Source organism: Vulpes vulpes, chromosome 13 (genome assembly GCF_048418805.1).
Source record: "Vulpes vulpes isolate BD-2025 chromosome 13, VulVul3, whole genome shotgun sequence".
Classification (NCBI taxonomy): domain Eukaryota; kingdom Metazoa; phylum Chordata; class Mammalia; order Carnivora; family Canidae; genus Vulpes; species Vulpes vulpes.
The window spans coordinates 148,287,579-148,309,026 of NC_132792.1; the positions used below are offsets into that span (position 1 = coordinate 148,287,579).

The 21,448-nt window shown below is 41.0% G+C and overlaps 1 protein-coding gene across 7 annotated transcripts in view; it reads right to left on the minus strand.

The window, feature by feature from the left end:
- Positions 1-1,746: 1,746 nt before the first annotated feature.
- The window catches only part of PROX1 (prospero homeobox 1), a 57,924-nt gene continuing 38,222 nt past the window's right edge, over positions 1,747-21,448 (minus strand). For 4 of the 7 annotated variants that reach the window (XM_072733284.1, XM_026001111.2, XM_072733283.1 and 1 more), the window contains one exon: positions 1,747-7,424. In XM_072733284.1, coding sequence (XP_072589385.1) covers positions 7,239-7,424 — 186 coding nt within the window. In that variant the 3' untranslated portion in view covers positions 1,747-7,238. Of the gene's footprint in view, positions 7,428-21,448 lie in introns of all 7 variants that reach the window. The other 3 variants (XM_072733281.1, XM_026001108.2, XM_026001109.2) reach the window with 1 other exon arrangement.

The following is a 21,448-nucleotide window of genomic DNA, read 5'->3' on the forward strand; positions in this document are numbered from 1 at the left end:
TGGCAGACATGGGGACATCTGTGGAACAAGGCCTGTGATCAGGGGTCAGATCACTGTTGAGAACAGCAGTACATATTGTTCTAGACCAACACCACTGGATAATTTAAAGTCACAAAATAAACAATTTGGTGCTATGTTTTCAATAATAATAATAAACATATATTTGTTATATTTAGTAAATTATTTATTAAATAAATTAATATTTTATTTAATTTATTATTTATAATAATAAATTTATAATAGTTTATTTAAACTAAAATATTTAATAATTTGTAAACAAAGACACTCTTCCTCTACCACCTGCTTTTGGAAGGAGGAAGGCATTTGAAGTAGTATAATGACTCTTCTATCTTCTTGTATTTATTTAAAACTCATCTGCAAAGTGTCTGTTTCCTCCAATCAGAGAATAAATATTTTGGCATAGAGAGACGCACACTCTTTTGCCCAATTAAGTTAGGAGGACTGGAATTTAAATCTGTGCCATTGACACAAAAATAACTTTAAATGGGAAAATACTGTTATTATTTAATAGTTTTGTTATTGCATGGATTCTAAGCATCTTTGCATGAACAGGGTCAAGATATCATTTCATCTCAGGTGAAAGCAAAAGAAATCTGAGATTAAGAAGACTCAGTCACTCTACAGTAATATGGAAGGCAGAAAGGGAGGTGCAGCTGTGATGTATAACAGAGTTAATTTCAAGTAGGTAAAAGATTTTTGCTAATTATTCCTGCTTCTGGGGCACCTGGGTATCTCAGTCCTCAGCTCATCATGATCTCAGGGTCCTGGGATGGAATCCCATTATCAGGCTCCCTGCTCAGTGGGAAGTCTGCTGCTTCTTCTCCCTCTGCCTCTCCCCTCTGCTCCTATGTGTGTGTGCGTGGTCTCTCTCTCTCCCTCAAATAAATAAATAAATCCTTAAAAAAAAATTCTTTCTGCTCCTAATTCAAGGATAAAGAAGACAGGATTTTAAACCAACGTGAAAGAGATAAAGGAAATTTTCAAAAGCCACAGGAACAGTGGTCTTAGTATCACACATGCTGCCAGTCATGTTTAAAGGAACATTCTAGAAAAGTTTTGGGAAATTTACATTAGTACTTAGTTCCAAGTCCAACCAGAGTAGAAACAATATGAGCTCTCCCTCCCCATATTTCAAGTGACCTATTTGCCACTCCTTGACTTTTGGGAACATCTCTCCTTGCTCTTAGAATCGTTAGACATTTGCAATTGTTGAATTAAATGTAGCTCACAATATTGTTTTGAGCCAAAGCTTTTATCATTTTAAAATTTTGATGGCTAAATAAAGTTCAATCGGGGAGAAGAGGTTTTTTTTTTTTTAAGATTTTATTTATTTATTCATGAGACACACACACACACACACAGAGGCAGAGACACAAGCTGAGGGAGGAGCAGGCTCCATGCAGGGAGCCCGACATGGGACTCGATCCCGGGTCTCCAGGATCATGCCCGGGCTGAAGGCTGAGCTAAACCGCTGAGCCACCAGGGGCTGCCCGGGGAGAAGAGGTTTTAAAGAGAAATCCAGCCAATTACTACAACTGTCTGAAGAAAAAAAGATCATTCCTAGGAGTTGCATGCATTTATGTTAGACTTGTGTAATTAAACATTTTAATGAAAGCAAAGCTCTATAATGGATATTGGTCACACCTTGCCTGTTGTCCTAAAATGGGACTTGGACCCGAAAATTAAATGTTTCATGTGTTTTTTTTTAATAAAATCAAACGGCACTGAGCTTGTAATGTATATTTTATTTTGCACAAGCTTGCATATATACTGCACATACATTCAGTTTAAGAGAAGATGGAAGGCACACAAGGCAATTGGACTACTGTATCCTTTAAGTGGTACAAAGCAAAAGGTAAAAGTTTGGAGAGTATACAAAAGCTTAAAACACACAAAGTAAAACCCCATACCCACCCACCCCCCCAACAACTTTTTTTCTGTTTTAAAATTTAGTAGCTGCCAAACTAAATTTTTGTACTTTTATTTTAAAATCAATTGTCTACTGCACCTTTTTTATTTTCTTTTTAATATGGACAGGGAGTCTCATTTTTTATCATATCAATTAATATTACAGTACATCCTTGGTAATACAAAATTGTACACCTTCATCAAATAAATTAGGATAAATTAAACCAATAAATTATGCAAAGTCTTCAGAACAATAGACAACAACAAAAATCCACAATTGAAATTGCCTCTAGCTAAAAAAAAAAATCAAAAATTGACTTTATCAGTTCAGTTATTGTACTATATTCAAATCAAAGGGTCTTTATTACAAAAAAAGAGCTTAATAATGCTATTTACAACATATTGCTAAATAATATAAAGGCAGTGTTTTGTCACGGTTTATACTATATACATATGAAAAATGGCTGGGACAACATTGGGAGAAGCCATGACCTTTGATTCTTGTAGGTAGCGCTGAGACCAACCCCAAATACAATTTGTTTTTCTAATTCTAATTTTGAAGTGGTAATATACAATTTGAAAATGCTTTTCCCCCCCACGTGGAGGATTAGAATAATTCTAAAACACAGAATGAATACATTTTCACAAAAGAGGGCCAGTCTGTTTGCCTTTTCTGCTTCTGTCTGTGCATTTTAGAGGGTGTCAGATTTGAGAGAGGGCTCAGTTGAAAGACTCAAAGTCCAGACGCTTCCAGATCCTGTTATATTCTTAGAAGGATAATTATAAGAAGATGCAAAGGTTAAATACCAGTTTTGATCCCAGCTCTGAATATGAACATTTTAGCTTTAGTTTTATAGATGGTTTACAACCAACGGATCTACAGAAAACAAAACTGCATTTCCTTCAACAGAACATTTAAGTGCAATGCAGTAACCGCTTACTCATATAAACCAGTTACATTCTTTTAAGGGGAGCTTTTTGAAAACAATGCTTCTTGCAATTTGCAAACACAGAGTTTGTACCAGAAGGAAACATTTGTACTATTCACACGGATGAATATTCTATAATATACATGGCAAAGAGATTTTGCTCTGTCCTCACATGTACACTGCTTTCAGGGAATCTGTAAACCACTTTCTCTTTGATGAATTTATGATTGCTTCTGAGGGACATCCTATTCTTTTAAAGCCCCCAAATCTTTAGCTTTATGACTTAGTATTAACCTGTATATGTGTGTGTGTATGTGTGTGTGTGTGTGTACGTGTACGTGGTGGTGGTGGTGGGGGTTTCTTACTAAGTGTTTTCATGTACATAGAAAAGAAATTTCCTAAATTTACAGAAACTGCATTACCCTTGCCCTTGACATCTGATGAAAGAGACTGTTATCTTTTAAAAGTAGAGAGCAGGATTTTCAAGAATGCTTTCAACTGTCTATACAGTCACTGTAGTGTTCCTAATAAATTCAACAGATGTTGTGAGAATGTAGTTATTTATTAAAATCTCATGTCTTACGTAACAACAGCCATGAGGTTAAATATTTACATTGCTTTATAAAAGTTCCCCTCTTGCTTTAGTGTTTTTGTTTTGCTTTTTTTTTGTTGTTTTTAACATTTTTAAAAATGATATCCACCCACTTCCCTAGCACAGCAACAAAGATTCTGCAAACATAAAACACTTGAATTAAATAATACTCGGAGGCACAAAGCAAACTTCAGGAACATGTGGGTGAACATTTTCTTAAATAATTACTACATTCTACCATCTTCCACGTTGTTTTACCATTTAATGCGAAACGTCCTCATTAAACAGCCAGAGATACAGTAAGAATTAAATGTTTTGTTGTTGCAAATAGAACATTCTTTTCACAAAACATAACAAATGTCTAAAATAGGTCCTTAAATCTAGATAGGAAAAGGTAAGCTTTCCACTTCACACGCATATATATATGTATATTTTTACATGTGTGTATATGTGTGTATGTGTCTTTACGTTCACACACCCGCACACACATATATAGCACATGGTATGAAATATTGCTTCTATACTACTTTTCATTAGGCTAAGAAAACACAAGATTTGCACCACAGTTACAAAAAATTGGCTTCTACAAGAATTTTCAAAACTCGAATGCTGCTCAAACAATTGAAGAAAAAATAATTTGCGGTATCAAACTGTTCTAAAAATTCTCTTCTTCAAAAACGTATTCTCCCGCTTTGTTTTTAAAAAGACACAAAATATGCATAGCTATCAACGTTATGTCAAACAGCCAGAAAAAAAATCTAGTGTTTATTGCAGCTGTAGTAATTGGAAATAAAGTCAAAAAGATGAAATCGAAAGCCACAGAAGGCACAAGAACAATTGTACTTGTGGGAAAAAACTGGTATTTTGAAGGATTTTTAAAAATCCCCCCGCTGGTGCATTTTAGGTCTAGGCACAGACTATCACCTCAAGTGTATATGCAAAAATAATTTAGGGTTAGCAGAAAATAAGTGTAATGTGGTATTTCAACATGCACTTTAGACTTCCTTTTTCCTATGTAAACTGTCCCTCATCCTCCCTCCCACCTTCCTAGAAAGTTAACTTTCTCCCAGGCAGCCAATTTTCACTTGGTGAGAGTTGAGCTGAGATTTGAAAGATGGTGATTAAAAAAAAGGTAAAAAATAAAATAAAATAAAAAACAAACCAAACCAAGCCAAACCAAACCCAAAATTGTTAAGTAGGAGTTTTGAGAGACAGACTTTTGTCACTTTCCAATGCACTGGCAGGCACAAGATTTTGTGATCGTAAAAGGGGAAAAACCACCTACACGCAGAAGTGATTGCGTTCTATTTTCAGAACAAAGAGGTGAGTTTATCCTCATGCAAGTTCTACTCGAAATTATTTCTATGCCTCAGTGAACCTTGAGCGGATATGATCACAGATAAGCACATCAACATGGGTGGTGAACACACACTTTTGCTTAATTTGTCTACTTAAATTCGAAAGGCAGGGGAAAATAATACTAAAGATCCAAATGAGTCTGGAATCAATACCGAATGTGCCCCAGATCAGAAGATACTAGCAGTCTGTCTGCGTACAGGTGAATACACTACGGTCTTGCCTTTTACCTTGCCAATGGCAACATAATGTTGATGTGAATTACTTGGAACAGCAAAGACCCACTTGCATAATGATGTGAACAATGAATTCATACTCTTTCCCATGAAGCAAGGCAAAAGAGTGTGACCACAAGTTGAGATTGCTTCCCTACTTTGTGCTGATTGGGTTTTTTTTTTTTTTATTTCAGTGTCATGATTACCTGAACATGTTTTTCTTTTTTTTCTCCCTCAAGCAAGCCAGAATGAGAACAAATTGGATCTGCTGGCTCTGTGTGTGCTACGTAGGGGAGCACGAGCTGGACAATGCATTTGGCTTGTGGGTGCGGAGAGAAGCCGGTAGTGTTCAAGCCTGCGTCGCTGCCCTCTGTCCACACTGTGAGAGTCTGTGAGCCTCCCGAATGATGCAGGGCATCATAGGACTGTGCCGTTTAATTTAAAGTCAGCAGGTTTTAAGGCTTTGTGCTGACAATAATTGCCTCCATACATTCCTGTCCATCAGCAGAATTTATAAACGATGTTAAATTACCGCGATTGGGTCAGCTAGTAGTCACATGGGTCAACCTGCATTCTCCAGAGTCAAATGTAACTTTTATGAAAATTAAGGAAAAATGGTATTTGTGTTCAATATAATCTAAATACCAGGTTTGTTCCTGTGTCACTTTAAGTGTGTATCAAATGACCTAAGGGGAGGGGGGGGGGGTCTGGAAAAGCCTATTAGAATGAACAAGGAATTCTTACTGCATCTGCACACAAAACCCATCTGAGAAAACAAGCGTGAATGCCATATGACTTTTTAAAAGCAAGTATGGGACACTGTACACCTTTGAAAAACCGGAAAAAGAGAAAAAAGGAAGAAGAGGAGAACCATTGAAGAAAGCATAAAATAGCAGCTAGCTTTCTTATGTGTGCTGAAATTGTATCTTTTGGGTTAACCCCAACCTCTCCTATGCTGTCTCTACACTGTTCACACATTTTGGTCAGTACTAGCTTCAGAATTCGAAGAGACTTTATCAGTTGCTTTAATGCTGTACCTAAAATGAAGAAACACTTCATTAGACTGTCACCACTTTGAATATCCACCCGGGTAGTGTGGAATCGTATATGAAAATAGGTCATTCTTACATGTGCTCCTCTTCGGAGGTGAAGACCAAGTCAGCTAGCAGCTGTCAACAAGAGTCTAATGTAGGCAGGAGTTCTATGGTCAACTTGGGATGTCCTTTATTCCTTACTAGAGAAAGGTATTCAGAAAATAGTGTTTTTGGAAAAAAGTGTTAAATATTAAACAGACATCATAACTCTTTGAAGCACATAAACAAAGTTGAGCAAAGAGTACATTGGAAACGTATGTGCCTTTTTAATATCTGACGTAAGATAATAGAAAATTATGCCATAGGGGTTTTTCTCTATGAAAAATGATATGTACTCACTCATTATGAAGAACCAATTGTAAAATTTAGAGAGGTAATTTGAAGATCAGGTATGAGTTTCCCGCCTCATCTTGATAAAGAGTCAGTTTTGTGTAGAATTGCTCTGCCTCTGTAAGAAACTGGTACTAGTTTGGGCTACCTGCCATTTCTCTTACGGAAAGGCTTGACAGGGACTATTTTTCTATTTGAAATCTGGCCTTTTGGGGGTAACTTGTGAAAAGTGAGCCGTTCATCTGCCGCTGGCATTATTTTTAAACATGTAATAAAAAGCGACTTAATGGAGTTCCAACCAAACAAAACTATTTAAGTTTACGTAGTGGTTTCATTGAGTTTTCTGGCCTTCTTAGCAGTAAAAAAGAGAAACACACCACCGTCTGTGGAGTGGTGCTGTGTCCCGGGTCTCCCTCTGCCAACTGCCATTTGCGATAAACCATCAATCAAGCAGAAGCATCTTTAAAATGCCTTTCCTTGCGAATAGAGATTTTACACACGTCAACATTCTTTTTTTTTTTTTTCCCTGAAAATTAACCCTATTTGAAAGTCTCCAAATGTTAAGGGCCTCGGGCAAAAGTAAACTAAAGACCGATGGAAAAGAACCATCCCCTTGCAATGGAAAACCAAAGAAAATGAGTGAAAGATGATGAGGAGGAACTACCAGCTGATTTCATAACATATCCATGCCTCCCATACACATATATATGAAATCAAAATCTAGACACGTACAACTCGGACATCCAAAGGGGACTGCTACTATTCATACATTCGAAAAGAGTTGTTGAAATTTCTACTCATGAAGCAGCTCTTGTAGGCAGTTCGGGGATTTGAAAATCTCAGGGACTTCACTATCCAGCTTGCAGATGACCTTGTATATGGCCTTCTTCCAGGAAGGATCAACATCTTTGCCTGCGATAATGGCATTGAAAAACTCTCGTAATGTGATCTGCGCAACTTCCAGGAATCTCTCTGGAACCTGCTGATACAAGGAGACAATGGCATTAATAAAGTTTTCAGTTTCAAGTCTCCAGTTCTTCAAAGAAAATTGAGCTAAGTTCTTCCTTGCAGAAAGGGGCTTACATGGCACCTGCATTTGCTAAAAATGGCCGGCCTCTCTTCTCTTATGTAAAGTCGTTATATATAGTAGCATTGTAATGTAGGGTGGACAGCTTTGTGAAGTCTTAGAAAGGGCCTTGGGAAAAAAAAAAAGAAAAGAAAAGAAAAGAAAGAAAAGGGCCTTGGGCAAAGGATACATGCAGACACACGGAGAAACCAGGATTCCCTTCCGAATATTCGGGTAAGAAAAGGGGACACGCTGTTGGGATTCCCCAATTCACCAAACAGGTGTATTCCAGGGACAAGTCTCTGGCTAATCTTTCAGAATTTGAATCCTATTTCCTTTGGATTTCCATTATGAAGATGAAGCATGTTCCCAAAAATAGAATAAGAAATCACTGGCCTTTGAGATCAACGAAACCCCCTGTAAATGAAGAAAACCTAAAATCTGTTTCCTACTCAGAGCAGCAGAAGAGTATTGACCTGAGTGCTGAATTGTATATGAGAGTAATATGCACCATGAAGTACCCTGCATACAGACAGGGCTAAGATAATGAAATGAATGCTGAGTCCCAAAATACCAAATCTGTACTGAGTCCTAAAATTCTACATCGGAAATTACTTTACTTTGAGATTAGGATCGCTCCATAAGAGTGATTCATGCAGCTGATGGTAATAACGAAAACTAACATTTCTGGCGTGCTTATTACGTGTCAGGCGCTGTGTTATGTACATGAATCATGCCATTCAATTCTCCCAACATCTCCATAAGGGGAGATTGTCCCCTTTTTACTGTGGGGAAAACTTGGGCTCAGAGAGATCAAGGGAATTTTTCAAAGTCCTTACATTCTAAGACCAATATCCTCCAAATATTCTTTTTATTTTTAAAAAGAGTTAATGAATTTAATTTATTTTTAAAAAATATTTTATTTATTTATTCATGACAGACACCGAGACATAGGCAGAGAGAGACCGAGACATGGGCAGAGGGAGAAGCAGGCTCCCCGCAGGGAACCGGATCCAGGACTCCATCTGGGGACCCCGGGATCACGACCTGAGCCGAAGGCAGATGTTCAACTACTAAGCCACCCAGGTGCCCCATCAATTTATTCATTTTAGAGAAAGAGAGAAAGGGACAGAATGCACGTGCTGGAGGAAGAGGGTTGGGGGGCAGAAGGAGGGGACATGTAGACTCTGTGCTCAGCAGAGGGGCTGAGTTCCTGACCTGAGCCAAAATCAAGAGTTGGATGCTCAACCGATTGAGCTACCCAGGCGCCCCTCCAAATATTCTTTTTAGAATCCCTATTTGCTTATTCTTTTCTTCCACAGCAACTATTATGTGCATGGGTGTGTGTGTGCATGCTCTTAATTGTTTAATAGTCTGACCTCTTGTCCAGGGAAAGGGGTAGCCATTGATGTACTTAGTATTCTTTGTCAGTTACTGAAGGTAAAAAGCGTGGCTTCTCTTTCCCCACACCAAGATAAAGGATTAGCAGAGCCCTTCTGTGAACTCTTAATTTTCCAAGTACACATGGACACTCAGGAGATTTCTTTTAGTGGGGTATGTATGCATTAGTAATGTTTTATTTTTTATAGTAAGTGCAGATACATGAGGAAGTAAATGTACTATAGTTGTAAGTGTAGATAGATCTGTCTACACATACACAAGAGGTGAAAAGATTTTCATCCCAGTTCACATATGCCACTTTACCAAATAAAAGGGAGGTACGGTCACGTCGAACAGATTTGATCTCTTTCTCCCCTTCGTTTCTCAATTTGTGCAATGGACCATTTTATAATGATAGTAACTATTAAAGAAAACTAAAATGATCACCAAGCATCTCTGTTTTATATATTTAAAATTGGACAAAGAAATTCACTCCTTCCAATGGTAAGTAAGTCACTTGTCTTTTGTAAAGAAAATTAATAATTTCCTAGAAAAAGAAGGGACCCTATCTGGGGCCTATCAGAGTCTAGAAAAGGCAAAAAATTTGAGAAGTCCCTTCCAAAGACATACATATCATGTCCTGAGAAACTGGCCAGTTTCTCAGGACATAGCTCCCCCAAATCATCCAGACACCACCTCCTCCCCACACACCCCAGGGGCCATTCCCTGATGAGAATTCATCTAGATTTGCTGCAGAAGGTTGGTGATTTCTTCCCTAAAACTCTTGCAGATACAGGAGTATTTGCGGGATAGGAGGAGCCTGGAGAGATTAGCTCTCCCACTCACCTCACACCAAATAAAGAGTCATTAAGCAGGCTTTCTGAGTACTCTCCCCTCTTCCCTCAAAGATAATCCTTCACATTTTATCAGCTGGGCATTATTGAGAGAGGGAATCTGGCTGGAGAACAGTGAGGCAGTACAACTACCCACTCTAACTACTTGGTTTGGGAGCTGTTAGCCAAATGCTACAGAAACATAATCATAGGCATTTATTAAAATAAACAATTCAAGAAGTGTGGTTTTCCTGGCCACTGGCACCAAAGGCATGACAAAGATCTATGTTCCTTGAACACTCGGGGAACGCAGCATGGCATGGCAGAGAGCTGTGTGGGGCACAGGGTACGGTGGCTGCTCCAGGGGAAGTCAGAGAAGAACGGAGCCCCTCCACACCAAAGGGCCCCACAGGAGGTCTGGAGTACCAGGGCCCAAAGGGAGCAGAGTATTGTCTGAGATCCTCAGAGGAGAGAGATGCTGCATCAGCTCTAGAGCTGGGAGGGAAGCAGAGTTCCAGGATTTGCCTGAAGGCAAATGAAAGTAACTTCTCGGGGTGAGGGGGTGGTGGGTTATGCAGCTCCCATCCTTTTTTATTTTATATTTTATTTTATTTTATTTTTATTGCAGCTCCCATCCTATTATTACCATTTGTCATTCTTGTTAATGGTTTTTAGTGGGTTTTATCTTGTTTTAAACATTCACTTCTTTTGGTGGTAATCTTGGGCCATCCTTCACCATCTTTTGTATTTGTGTCTTGCGTTAATTTTTCACCTACTTCTCGCTAGCTGTAGAACTAGCTAGCAATGAACTTGCCACAAGACTTCTCTAGATAAAGAGCCACAGTTTCTATTCTGTGTATTCCGCAAACCACCCCCGCCCCCAATGATTACCTACCAAAGTTCTCTTGCCTAGTCTTTCAGAATGAGAACTTGCTTTCTGCTTTACTCCATACTGCTCTGGAGTCCTACTTACCTTCTCCCTCAAACTTTTTTTTTTAAAGAAATTTTAAAATAATGCCCCCCCCAAAAGATAGCATATGAAGAGTTGGAATCGATCTCAAAAGTCATTTTTGTAGATAAGAAACTACGAGACTCTACAAGATGAATGAATTATGAGAACAAGAGACTCATGAGAAATAACATGTCCAGGTGTCTTAGCATTAAACCATGCTGGCTCCTTTTTAATGCATTTTCAGTAATTTCTATTTAGATAGGGCATCAAAACCTTGACAAGCCACGGATCTGTGTCTGAGAAAAACCACAGAAGAGCTGGTAACTTCAAAATCAATGTGAACAAAGGATTCCCAGGAGGAAATTTAGGTTATTGGTTTATGTTTGAGAAGGGATGAATTCTTTTTGAACAAATGAAATGGTTTGCTAATTTAGTGCTTACTTTGAGGTAATACTCCCACAACAGATTGGGCTGGTTTAGAGCAATTGATAATGAGATCCTCTAATGCTAGAGCAATTAATCTTTTTTGGTGGCTCCAGAAAGGTAAACTGATGAGTAGCAACTGATCTTTTGAGAGAGTGCCAAGGAATTCATCCACAGGTAGAAATAGCACCCATGGGAAAAGAGACCCTCACCTTTCTGCTTTAAAACTTTCCCCAACTCCATTTAACAGAGTAAGGGGTGGAGGGGTCCTTCCTGATTTTTTTTTTTTTTGTGGGGGAGGGACTGTCTTAGAATTCAGGCTTATGAGAATGATGTTGCCCATATTTTTCTGGACCTCTTCACACCTAATGGATTTCCAATCACTAATAAACATCTGCAGAAAATCCCTTAGTGACAAGTAATCCCTTATCTAGGTTTCTTTTAATAGAACCCAACAATCTGCAGAATGAACCCCAGAGTATCTCCTCAGCATCAGGTGGCAACAGTCAATCAAGTCCCTGGAATGCAAGACAATGCTGGCTGCTGGGAGGGGGGAGGGAAGGCCATGCCTTTGGACATGCCACAGGGAAAAAACAAAAGGCTTCCAAAGTCTCTGGCTGGAACTCTGAAGCTATTGTGGGAGCTGCTGTGCCGAGTGTTCTTCAGGAGAGGAGAATGGAAACTTTGCTTGATAAAAAGGCATCCCAATATAGGAACCTCACCCCAAATGGTCTTGCCTCTCCTTCCCTTGATATTTGGAGGAGAATATAATTGCCATGAGGTACTTGAATGCACTCATAAATTTGAAGGGGGCTGGCTATCAGCGTCTACCAATTTCATCACAATCTTTTGTACTTGAGTCTCCTCAGAGCAAGCAAGGGCCTTATGGGCTTTGATAAAATGGGGAAATCGGGAGGATGTTTTCAAATCTGCTCCAGCTGTGGCTGGGTTGCGCGGGTGCGCGCACGCGTGCACACGAATACACATGCACGCACGCACACTCACGGTGTGTTGGGTGGGCGGCTGTTTAGTGGTTCTTTTTTTTTTTTCCCCCCTCAGAATGAGTGGCAAAGACACATTTTTCCCCTGTCTTCCTCCTCCTCTTCCCAGTTGCTTTACCTTCAAGGATGATTTGTTTTATTAAACTGACTGTCCCTAGCCTCTGCAGTACATAATAAAAGCCTGACATAGCAGGCTGCCTGCCTTCTGTGTCCTGCAGACACTCATCATAAGTGTCAGGACATACCAAGGTTAGTGGTCACTGGAAGTGTGCTCGCTGGCCCAAACCTTGCCAAACGCTCTTGGCAGCTGAATGAATGTCACAGAGAATAGAAGGGGAATTACAAAGGTTAAAAAGAAGACAGCCTCTCCTATTTTCTGGAGACAGAGAAGCTGATTTTTCACACCTCTGAAATATCCACAAGCTCATCCCTTGGCCTTTTGCAGGAGACCTAAACCTGGCCCCTTGCACAGTTTCCCACGGATACCTCTCCATCCTCAATCCCCTTTAAAAATTGGTCCACTGGCCTAATTTTATCAGCGAAATGATCTTTGTTGAAATGGACAGAAAACAAACCAGGCGTAGAGCTGTCTCCCCAGCCCCTCCCCAATAACCAAAGGCTCAAATGGCTTTTCGAGGTTATCAATAGGTTTCAATCTTATCAAGGGAGATCCTCTATTCAGTTCATCTCTTAAACTATTGTTTTTTCAAACTTACTTCGACGGGGAAATGTAAGAGGGGACCTGTGTATAGACAGGAGATGGAAAAGTAACATCGTGGCTACTATTTTGGTGAATTAGTTTGTGTGTGGGTTTCCTTTCTTCTTCCTCCTCCACTTTTTTTTTTTAATACTATAAAAGGACAATAAAATGCTGACTGTAAGAAGACAATGTCAAGGAGAAAAGGGTACTGGTATTTTGGATACTCTTCACTGCTCGCCTTGGAGAGAGAGTTATTCTTGTCACAAACCCTTTTGTCTGCATCTGCTGACTGCTTGCCTGTAGCCAGCAGCATACTTTAACTGTTTTGTCACCTCCTAACATCACATGCATCAGCTGTTGGGCTTTTGTTACGGGTATTGTAGAACTAATCCACTGTGGCTGTTCTACTGTGCAGTAAATAAAACAGAAACGGGCTTCTCAGACAATTCTGCATGAATATTTCAGATGGCTTTACAACTCCAATTCACAAAATCAAATAAATAAATAACTCCCCCAGCCTCTCCCAGCCTCTACCCACACAGAAACAAAACCCCTCGAACTAGACCCAGATGCCTCCAAGTCAACTGGATTGGAGACACTGACTTGAGCCTTCAAGCAATTGTTTCAGTGATGTTGAAAGAAGAGTGCTCTCTAAACTCAAACGCCGTGGTGTTCATATTTACTATTAGTGTTAGACACATCTAAGTCCAAAAACTGGGTAAGCAGCTTTGAAAATCTGGAGAGTTGCTTTTCTCCTTGGGCTTTCAAAGAAACCAAAAACCCAAAAACAAAACAAAAATGAATGTAATGCCCTCAGAAATATATAGTTAGAGTTGCCTTGTCAAATTGCTTTCACCGTTTCCATCTGCGTTTTCTTCCCTCCCACTTCTCTGAAAGGGGTCAGAGGAAGATGCTCGTGCATCTTGTTCATCCCAAGAGTCTTTTCCCAAAATGTTTCACCTGTGCAAGAGCACGAGAGTCGCACTTTGGGCTGGGGCTTTCAAAACCGAATTTGCATCATGAGTTCTCTCTTACAGGGTAAACAATGCACTGATCATAAATTGCGAGGCATTTTCTAGATGACTTCTAAGTGTCTTTGGAGAAGCTAGGAAGAGAAAGGGCGTCTGCCCGTGTACACGCACACACGCACATGCTCAGAGAGGTCCTAGAGAAGGAGACAAAGTTGAAGTACTTTCCCCAGCACTCATTCACCCTGGTGTGCACATGATTCCTCTAAACAAACTCTCCCATCCCTGCTGTTTGTTAAGTAAATATTGATCAAGGAGAGACCTAGCTCCTGACGGCAGTGGCACAAGCTGGGGACTTACACTGCAGACAGAGTGGACTTAAATGGATAAACTCAGATGCTTTAGTAACTCCTCAAAGAGATTATCAGATGAAAAGGCAAGAACAGATATGATATTGCTGCCCCTTTCCACTGGTGCATTCTCACTGAATTTTCCTGCCAGGCAGGGGAGGAAGCCTGGAGTTATCAACTATGGTTATAAGATGCTGTTATGGAGGGTCTCCCTTGCAGCCAGGCATGCATTTACTGTGTGTGTACAACTCAAGACTAACTGGCCCAGAAAGAAGACATGGCACTGGATGCTGCACGGAGTGCATTGTGGGATTGTGTCCCAATGTCCCCGGTGGGAAAGCAAACGTGAATGTGCTTTGGAAAGCGTAACATACCACCCAAATGTAAGGGGAGGCTTTGAACCTTTAAAGAAGAGTCCGATTCCTGGGAAGTACTTCACTGTGGTTAGTAAGTGTGTGCAAAGCAGTATTTTGAGAGATGCTCTGAGTACGTCTGCTTGAGCAATGTTATTGGCTGAGTCAACAAGTTGAGAAAGTTGCTTTGTGTTTCCTAAGTTTTATTTCAGTCATTTCATGATTGTGATTTGAATCTCTGTCAGGAGCTGAAGGAAGGGCCATGTGTGCTTCCCTTGGGAAGGCCAGTTTTACAATGGTCACTAGAGATTAGGTTTTGTATATTAATCACTGAGTGCCACAGTCAAAGAACGGGGTATTATACCTAAGAGTTCCCACTAAACAGCTACATGGCATTTAAATTTTATTAGGATGCTCACACCTATGTTTGGAAGGCCTGGCAGTATCTGGGGAGCACTGGCTGCGGAGCCACTTGCCAATGCCTGCCTGGTTATACCAGAGGAAGATTCTGGTTGTGGCAGCAACTAGGCTTCGGACTAAAGCCTTTTTTACTCTGATGCTCCAAGTGGCGTTCAGCATTTGGGCACCCTAGAGGACTGGCTCAGCATAACGCCCATGCAGTTTTAGGCCTAAGAGTGGGGCTCACTTCCTAGTAACATGTTTTGCCACTTAAATATGTGAGGAGTAAATGCTTATAGGAAGTGGCTGTAGTTCAAGGCTGTCCTTAAAAAAAAAAAAAACACAATAAAACAAAAACAAATCCACCCCCCCCCCCCATGTTTCCTCTAAGCAAGGGAACACATGGCAATAACAGTCTGTATATATATATATATATTTTTTTTTTTTTACAAACCTTCAAAAGAACAATGTTCTGTTGAGCAAAATTCAGTAGCATTCTGTAAACATTAATTTAAGCAAATCAATACACTCAGTGAGCTAAAGCCATATTGCAAGATAAACTGGCCAGAGTGCCACTTTGTCAAATAGATTTTCGTTTTCTCGGCTAGATAAAGACAGTTTCAAAACGGGGCAAACGTGTTGCAACCAAGGTTTGAAAAGTATGTGGCCTTCAAACAGCCTGCTTGTTCCTACTGCAAAGCTGGATAAACATACTTTAAAAATGATAAGATGGCTTAGAATTGATTTGGCTTTCAGATTGTACGTATAGTAGATTTCTTGGTTGTCTCACAGGAAAAGGATAAAACAAAATCCCATGCATTCAGAAAAAAAAAATGTACTTGGGAGAAGGGGTTAAATTGTCTTGAGAAAAGGAGCTTTGGGGGCAGTGTCAGTTGGTGCTTGACTTTAAAAAAGAAAGGAAGAAAGAAATCTTTATTCATGCTGACCTGATGGGCAACAGGCCTTCTTGCCAAAATCCAAAAGCCAAACTCTCTAGTGGGTTTGGGATCAGAGGTTTCAGCTGGTGGAAGCTGCTCGCGTTCTGTGCACACCACGCAATGTCATGTTAATGTGCGAGGGGTGGGGGTGGGGACAGAATGGGAGGGAGACCCACACACAACGGCCCCCAGGTTGCTCCCAGCCAGCCTGAAAGAGCTGCAGGGATAATTAGAAAAAGTGGCAAAAGGGAAGCATGTCTCTCCGTCTGTCGCTGCAGCAGGGACATACATTGGGCTTGTGGCAGGAAAACTTCCAAGTGAAACCGCTTGACATCCTCCAGGGCCATACCAGTCTATACAACCAGATAGGACATGGTGGAAATGGCCCAGTGGAGGAAGTGTAATAAAAAGAATGAACAGTCATGTGGAAATTGCAAAAGAGGGAGGGTAAGGATCTACCCTGAATGGACAGTGGAACTCCATGAACAAGCATCAGAGGAAGTGGACTTTGGTCCGTAGTGTGGGCAGAGAGGGGCTGCTACAGGCTGTCACCCCTTGTGTGGGTGAAGTGAAGGACAGTGAAGGAAGGACTGAGGCACGCCCTGAGTATTTTGTTTCCTCACCCGCACGGAGTCTTTCTCTTTTAAAAGTGGCTATTTAGAAAATCCAAAATTCCTACACCTCTATGAGGTTGGTAACATACGTGTTAATAGAAACATCGTGTGATGATCAAGAACTGTCCTTGGATGGGGTGTTTTGACTGTGAATAAAAAAGAATGTCTTAACATCTACTCTACCTGTTAATAATTTGTGTATACTTTCCAAACTGTATAAACATTCCATTGGTAACTCTGTGCAGCGATATCAAGATAAATAAAACCATCTCTCCCACAGCCCCAGAGAGGGAGGTACTTAACTGGCTTGCCGGGAGTAGAATGGCAAATGTCATTATAATACACTCTGTGACAACTTAAAAATTATTTTGTGGGGCTGAAATTTGGTTCACCAAATATGATTAAAATGGCTAGTTTTTTATTTGCTCATGCTTGGAAGTCTTGGTTGTATACGTGTCAGGAAACACAACGACTGTCATGTTATTTGTGGTGATGGAATAAAATTTCCTTCCCTCCAAAGCTCTGCACGTGTTTCAGAGTGACTCCAAGTTTAAACAATGAACACATAAAATTAAACAAAAAGAAAACCAGAAAAAAGGTATTAAAAGGGAAAATCTAATACTTTCCTAATCTCTTTACCCCCAGGATACGTTGCAAATACTCTTGGATCTGAAAAACAACTGGAAGCTCTCCACTGGAATTATGCAGCTGGTAGGCTATTCAGGTAAGACCTGGATCAAGGCTATTCCACCAAAGAAACAGGGAGTTTAGGAACCTCGGGACCAGGAGAGAGTTCATGTTCTCCAAAAGGGTGAAACGATCTGAGCCAGAGGCTGGCAAACTTTTTCTGTAAAGGGCTAGATAGTAAACACACGGGCTTTGTGGGCCACATTCTGTCTCTGTTGCACATTCTTCTTCTTGTTTACAACTTTTTAAAAATATAAAACCATTCTGAGCATGGAGTCATAAAAAACAGGCTGAGGGCCAGATCTGGCCCATAGGCCATAGTTTGCCAGCCTCTGCTCTTAGCCAAACTTGAGGGCTGAGAATGAATGCGCTTTCATTCTTCACTAACCCTGTGCGCCTCACTGGGTCACCACACTACTTGTTCTTGCAGGGTAGCTGGGATTGATTCGCCCAAATGCAACCTGCAGTGTCACACCATTCCTCAGGTGTACCGAGGGCTGCCCATGTCGATGGGAACAGAGTGGAACCACACCCAGAGATCATCAAGGACCAGTCTTGCTTGGTCCACCAAGACTTCAGTCTTGCTCCACCTTGATGAGGAGCTTTTCCTTAGGAACTTTCCTGCCAGTAAACACTCAAATGTACGAGATGGAGGAATCTGTATTTCCTTCAAAACCCATCAAATGAATCAACTCGATATTTAGATGGAAAAATAAGCAGCGTACGGGTCACTCTGTAGCGTTAACTAACTTCCTTTCAAGGCAGCCTCATGAATTATGTGGCATCGGTATCTGAGTTCAAGACAGGCTGGGAGTGCTTAAAGTTTAACTTCTGCTACAATTACCGAGTGAGGCGGTAAAATAAATAGGGCCAAGCTTGGTGCCATTCTGGGATGGGAGATTATCCAAAAACAACAAGACATAAACTCTCCAATATTGCACGAAAGGAAGCTGGGGCACAGATAATCCACAGTTACTCCTGTTTCGTTCGAGAATGCATTACGTGATTGTTTTCTGCAGCAGGTTTATCTTCGTAATTAAGCTTTGCCTAGGCTAACATGGAAACTAGCCTGCGTGCCCTGTATTCATGCTGATAGAGCATGTGAGTGAGGAGCCCAGGGAGAAACTGTTAGGAAGTGGGGGTTCAGGCAGGACGATGAGAACAACATTACTCGTGGCGAGCACCAGAGCAGGCACTGTGAGATACGGGTGATAATCAAAAGAATGCTTCCGAGAACACCGGATCCTGGGAGAGACGGCCACTCTGCTAACAATAGAGCATGCATCCCAAATAATATCGAGGCTGCTCTGAGAAAGGGCTGGGATTAAAGGCCTCAGTCCCATCTTCTGGTTTTCACTAAAAGATCTTTGTTCTGCTGGAGAAATTCTGTTTTGTTTCCGGAGTATTCTATTGGTCTCTCCTCCACAATTAACTCTTTGCAAAAGGAAGGATGAGCTATATTTCAAAGCAACCTAAGAGCTTGGGATTGGCTCTGAAATTCCTTTTTCAAGAAAGGTAAATAGTTTAGAAGAGGGGAGAAACAGATTCCCGAATGGCCCCAGGAGACTTTGGGAGCCCTGGACCCATGCCAACACTGAATGGGACTTGAGGTATTGCCTGCGGTGGGGCATCTTAGGATGCTGTCAGGGATTGGCACTTGCAATGGCCCTGCCTGAAGGCAGTTACAAGAGTCTGCATCCAGGTGATCATGTATGCCATCAGGCCACTGCAAAGGAGAAATCTTTGAAAATAGTCTCTATATTAAAAGAATGGTAGTGGCCTTGAAACCAGAGCCTTTCATCTTCTTCCACCCACTTCTGCTTCTGGTTGTTTCTCTGCCTCTGGCACCACGCAAACCCCTACACTTGTTCTCAGTCAACATAGTACCTTTTACTAAAAGTCACTGTTAGAACCAGATTTTACTTTAAAATGCTACAATAGCCCCTTCCCCCCAAAAAACAGAAGTTGGGGGCCATGACCCTAAAAAGATGAAGACTACATATCCAAATGACTTGTGTGAGGATTTCATACCTGCCAACCACAAAGTACATGAACACACACAAAAACCCAGTGGGAAAGACTTTCATGATGGAGATTACCACATTGGGAGGCCTTAAAATAAAAGGTGGGTGATGCTTTTGCAAAAGTTGCCAGCCAAGCCTAGTCGTGAAGGTAGTTATCCGAAAAACTCTTTCTGACACTTAGAAGAGGGGAGGTGCTGTCTATCATACAGAGGTTAACGCATAGCGCAAATGCTGGCTATCTGGGTGGAAGTGTGGCACAGTGGGATGTGGGTGGAAACAGGTCTACAGACTCTCCCTCAGTTTGTGCAGTTCTGTGCCATCTCCTAGAAAACCCACTTGCTCGAGGGCTTCACCGACAAATGTCCTCATGGTTTGGCTGCCCTAGCCAACACAACAGATAAAGTGAGCAGCAAGTATAATGATGCGTGCCAATTCAGTCAATAAATGTTTATGAATTTAAAAAATTAGTCTCTATAATCCCAGCAAGGGAGTTGCCACGTCTCCAAGGGCACGGTTGAGATTTAGATCTGCAAAGCGGGCCTTGGGAGAAGGCTAAAATGGGCACCCTAGAGATTTTCACTGAGATAATTAAGCCACAGCAGAGCCACAAGGGTGTCAGTGGCCCCACATGGACACCATCTGGATTCCTAGGGGCTCCACAATCACTGCTTAAAGCTGTGCATTATGCCTGGGATTTATTTAAAGAATGCAGAATGTCTTTATTCTAGAATCACAGAATTTCAGAGATAGAACACAGCTCTGTGTTTAATCTTATCACTTCACAGGTGAGCAAAGGACAGCCGGACGAGGCAGGTGTTGCCAGAGGCAGACCCTTCCATCCGGTGCTCCCTCACCCTCATTGCTGCCCTTCTCATCTGGAACCCACGACTCCAGAATCCTGGAGCCGTTCCAGGTTGGTGTCACCTTTACAGCCACACCTGGGGCAGGAGGAATCACTTTCTCTTTTTCAAACCAGTTTTGCATTGACTCTTTGTCCCAATTCTGATGAGAAGTCCCTGTTTGCTCATTTGTTTGTTTGCCTATTTAGGGTCAGCAGGAAATGGTGCAATAGTTGAGCTACTGATAACAGCAACATGGTAACTTTTACTTGGCTCTATGGATTAATAAAAGCAAAGGCTTATACAGCACTAACTTTGTACTATTAAGTTCACTTAATTCTCAAGACAACTCTGTGAGGTAGTTGCTATTATTTTCCCCATTTCATAGACAAGGAAATTGAGGCACAGGAAGCGTAAGACACTTGCCAAGGTTTCAATGCTAGGAAGTGGCAAAGCTGGGATCTGACCCCCGGAACCAGTTCCAGAATCCATGCTCTTAGGCTCTGCATTATTATTAGTTCAGGACCTGACATTGCAAAGACTCCCCAAAGGATTTCCTTCTTAGGATTTCAAGGTTCTGCTTTCATACGAAATAACACCTACTCATAAGTGAAGAACATTTCTTTCCTGCCAGAGAATAATTTAGAGACCAGAGCTTTCTCGTCTTCCTTATCATTGTTACAGACTCAAGCCCAAGACTAAGGCCATGTCTTCGTGACATTAAATATTCTGATACTTATCTACAAAGACCCTAAAAACATCCGGACAGCGTGGTGGATCTGCCCATTTTTTATTTGGCTGGTTGTGCCCTGTAGACACATTCAGATTTGTCAGAATACTGGCCAAGAGTCACAGAAATTGGTCTCCTGGGATCATTTTTAACCAAAAAGTGTTCCTGAGATATTACTCAAGAAATCCAACTTCTGAGGATAAACTTTTGGGACAAACAAAACAAATCTCACTGGGTGTGCGTGAGAGAGGTACAATCACCAAACTGGTGTGGCTGCCCACAGCTGGAATTCTGTGCCATGGTCTAGTAATTGCGACCGTCCCTCGTGAGGGCACAGTCATGCCGGAAGCGCATTACAGAGGGCAGCGGAAATGATCAGGGGCAGCCCACTTACTGTATGAGATTAGACTTTTAAAAAGGATTAGAGCCCCTTAATCTGGAGAGATGAAGATTAAGAGGGAGGAATGATCAAAGTCTATAAAATCAGAAAGGAAATGGAGAATATGGCCACAGTCCTGTTCACAAATCCCAGGATATTATACCAAGGGAGATCCCTTTGGAGTTCCAGAGAAATCACTTTAAGAGCCATAAAAAGAAGATACAATTTTCACAGCAGGTAATAAATTTAGAGAATTATTATCTTGAGGAGTGGTATACTCTGAGAAGGCAGTCAGATTTAAAAAAGGTTTAAATAAACCCATGGGTGATAAAACCGTAATGAGCTAATAATAGAAGGTTGGGAATGT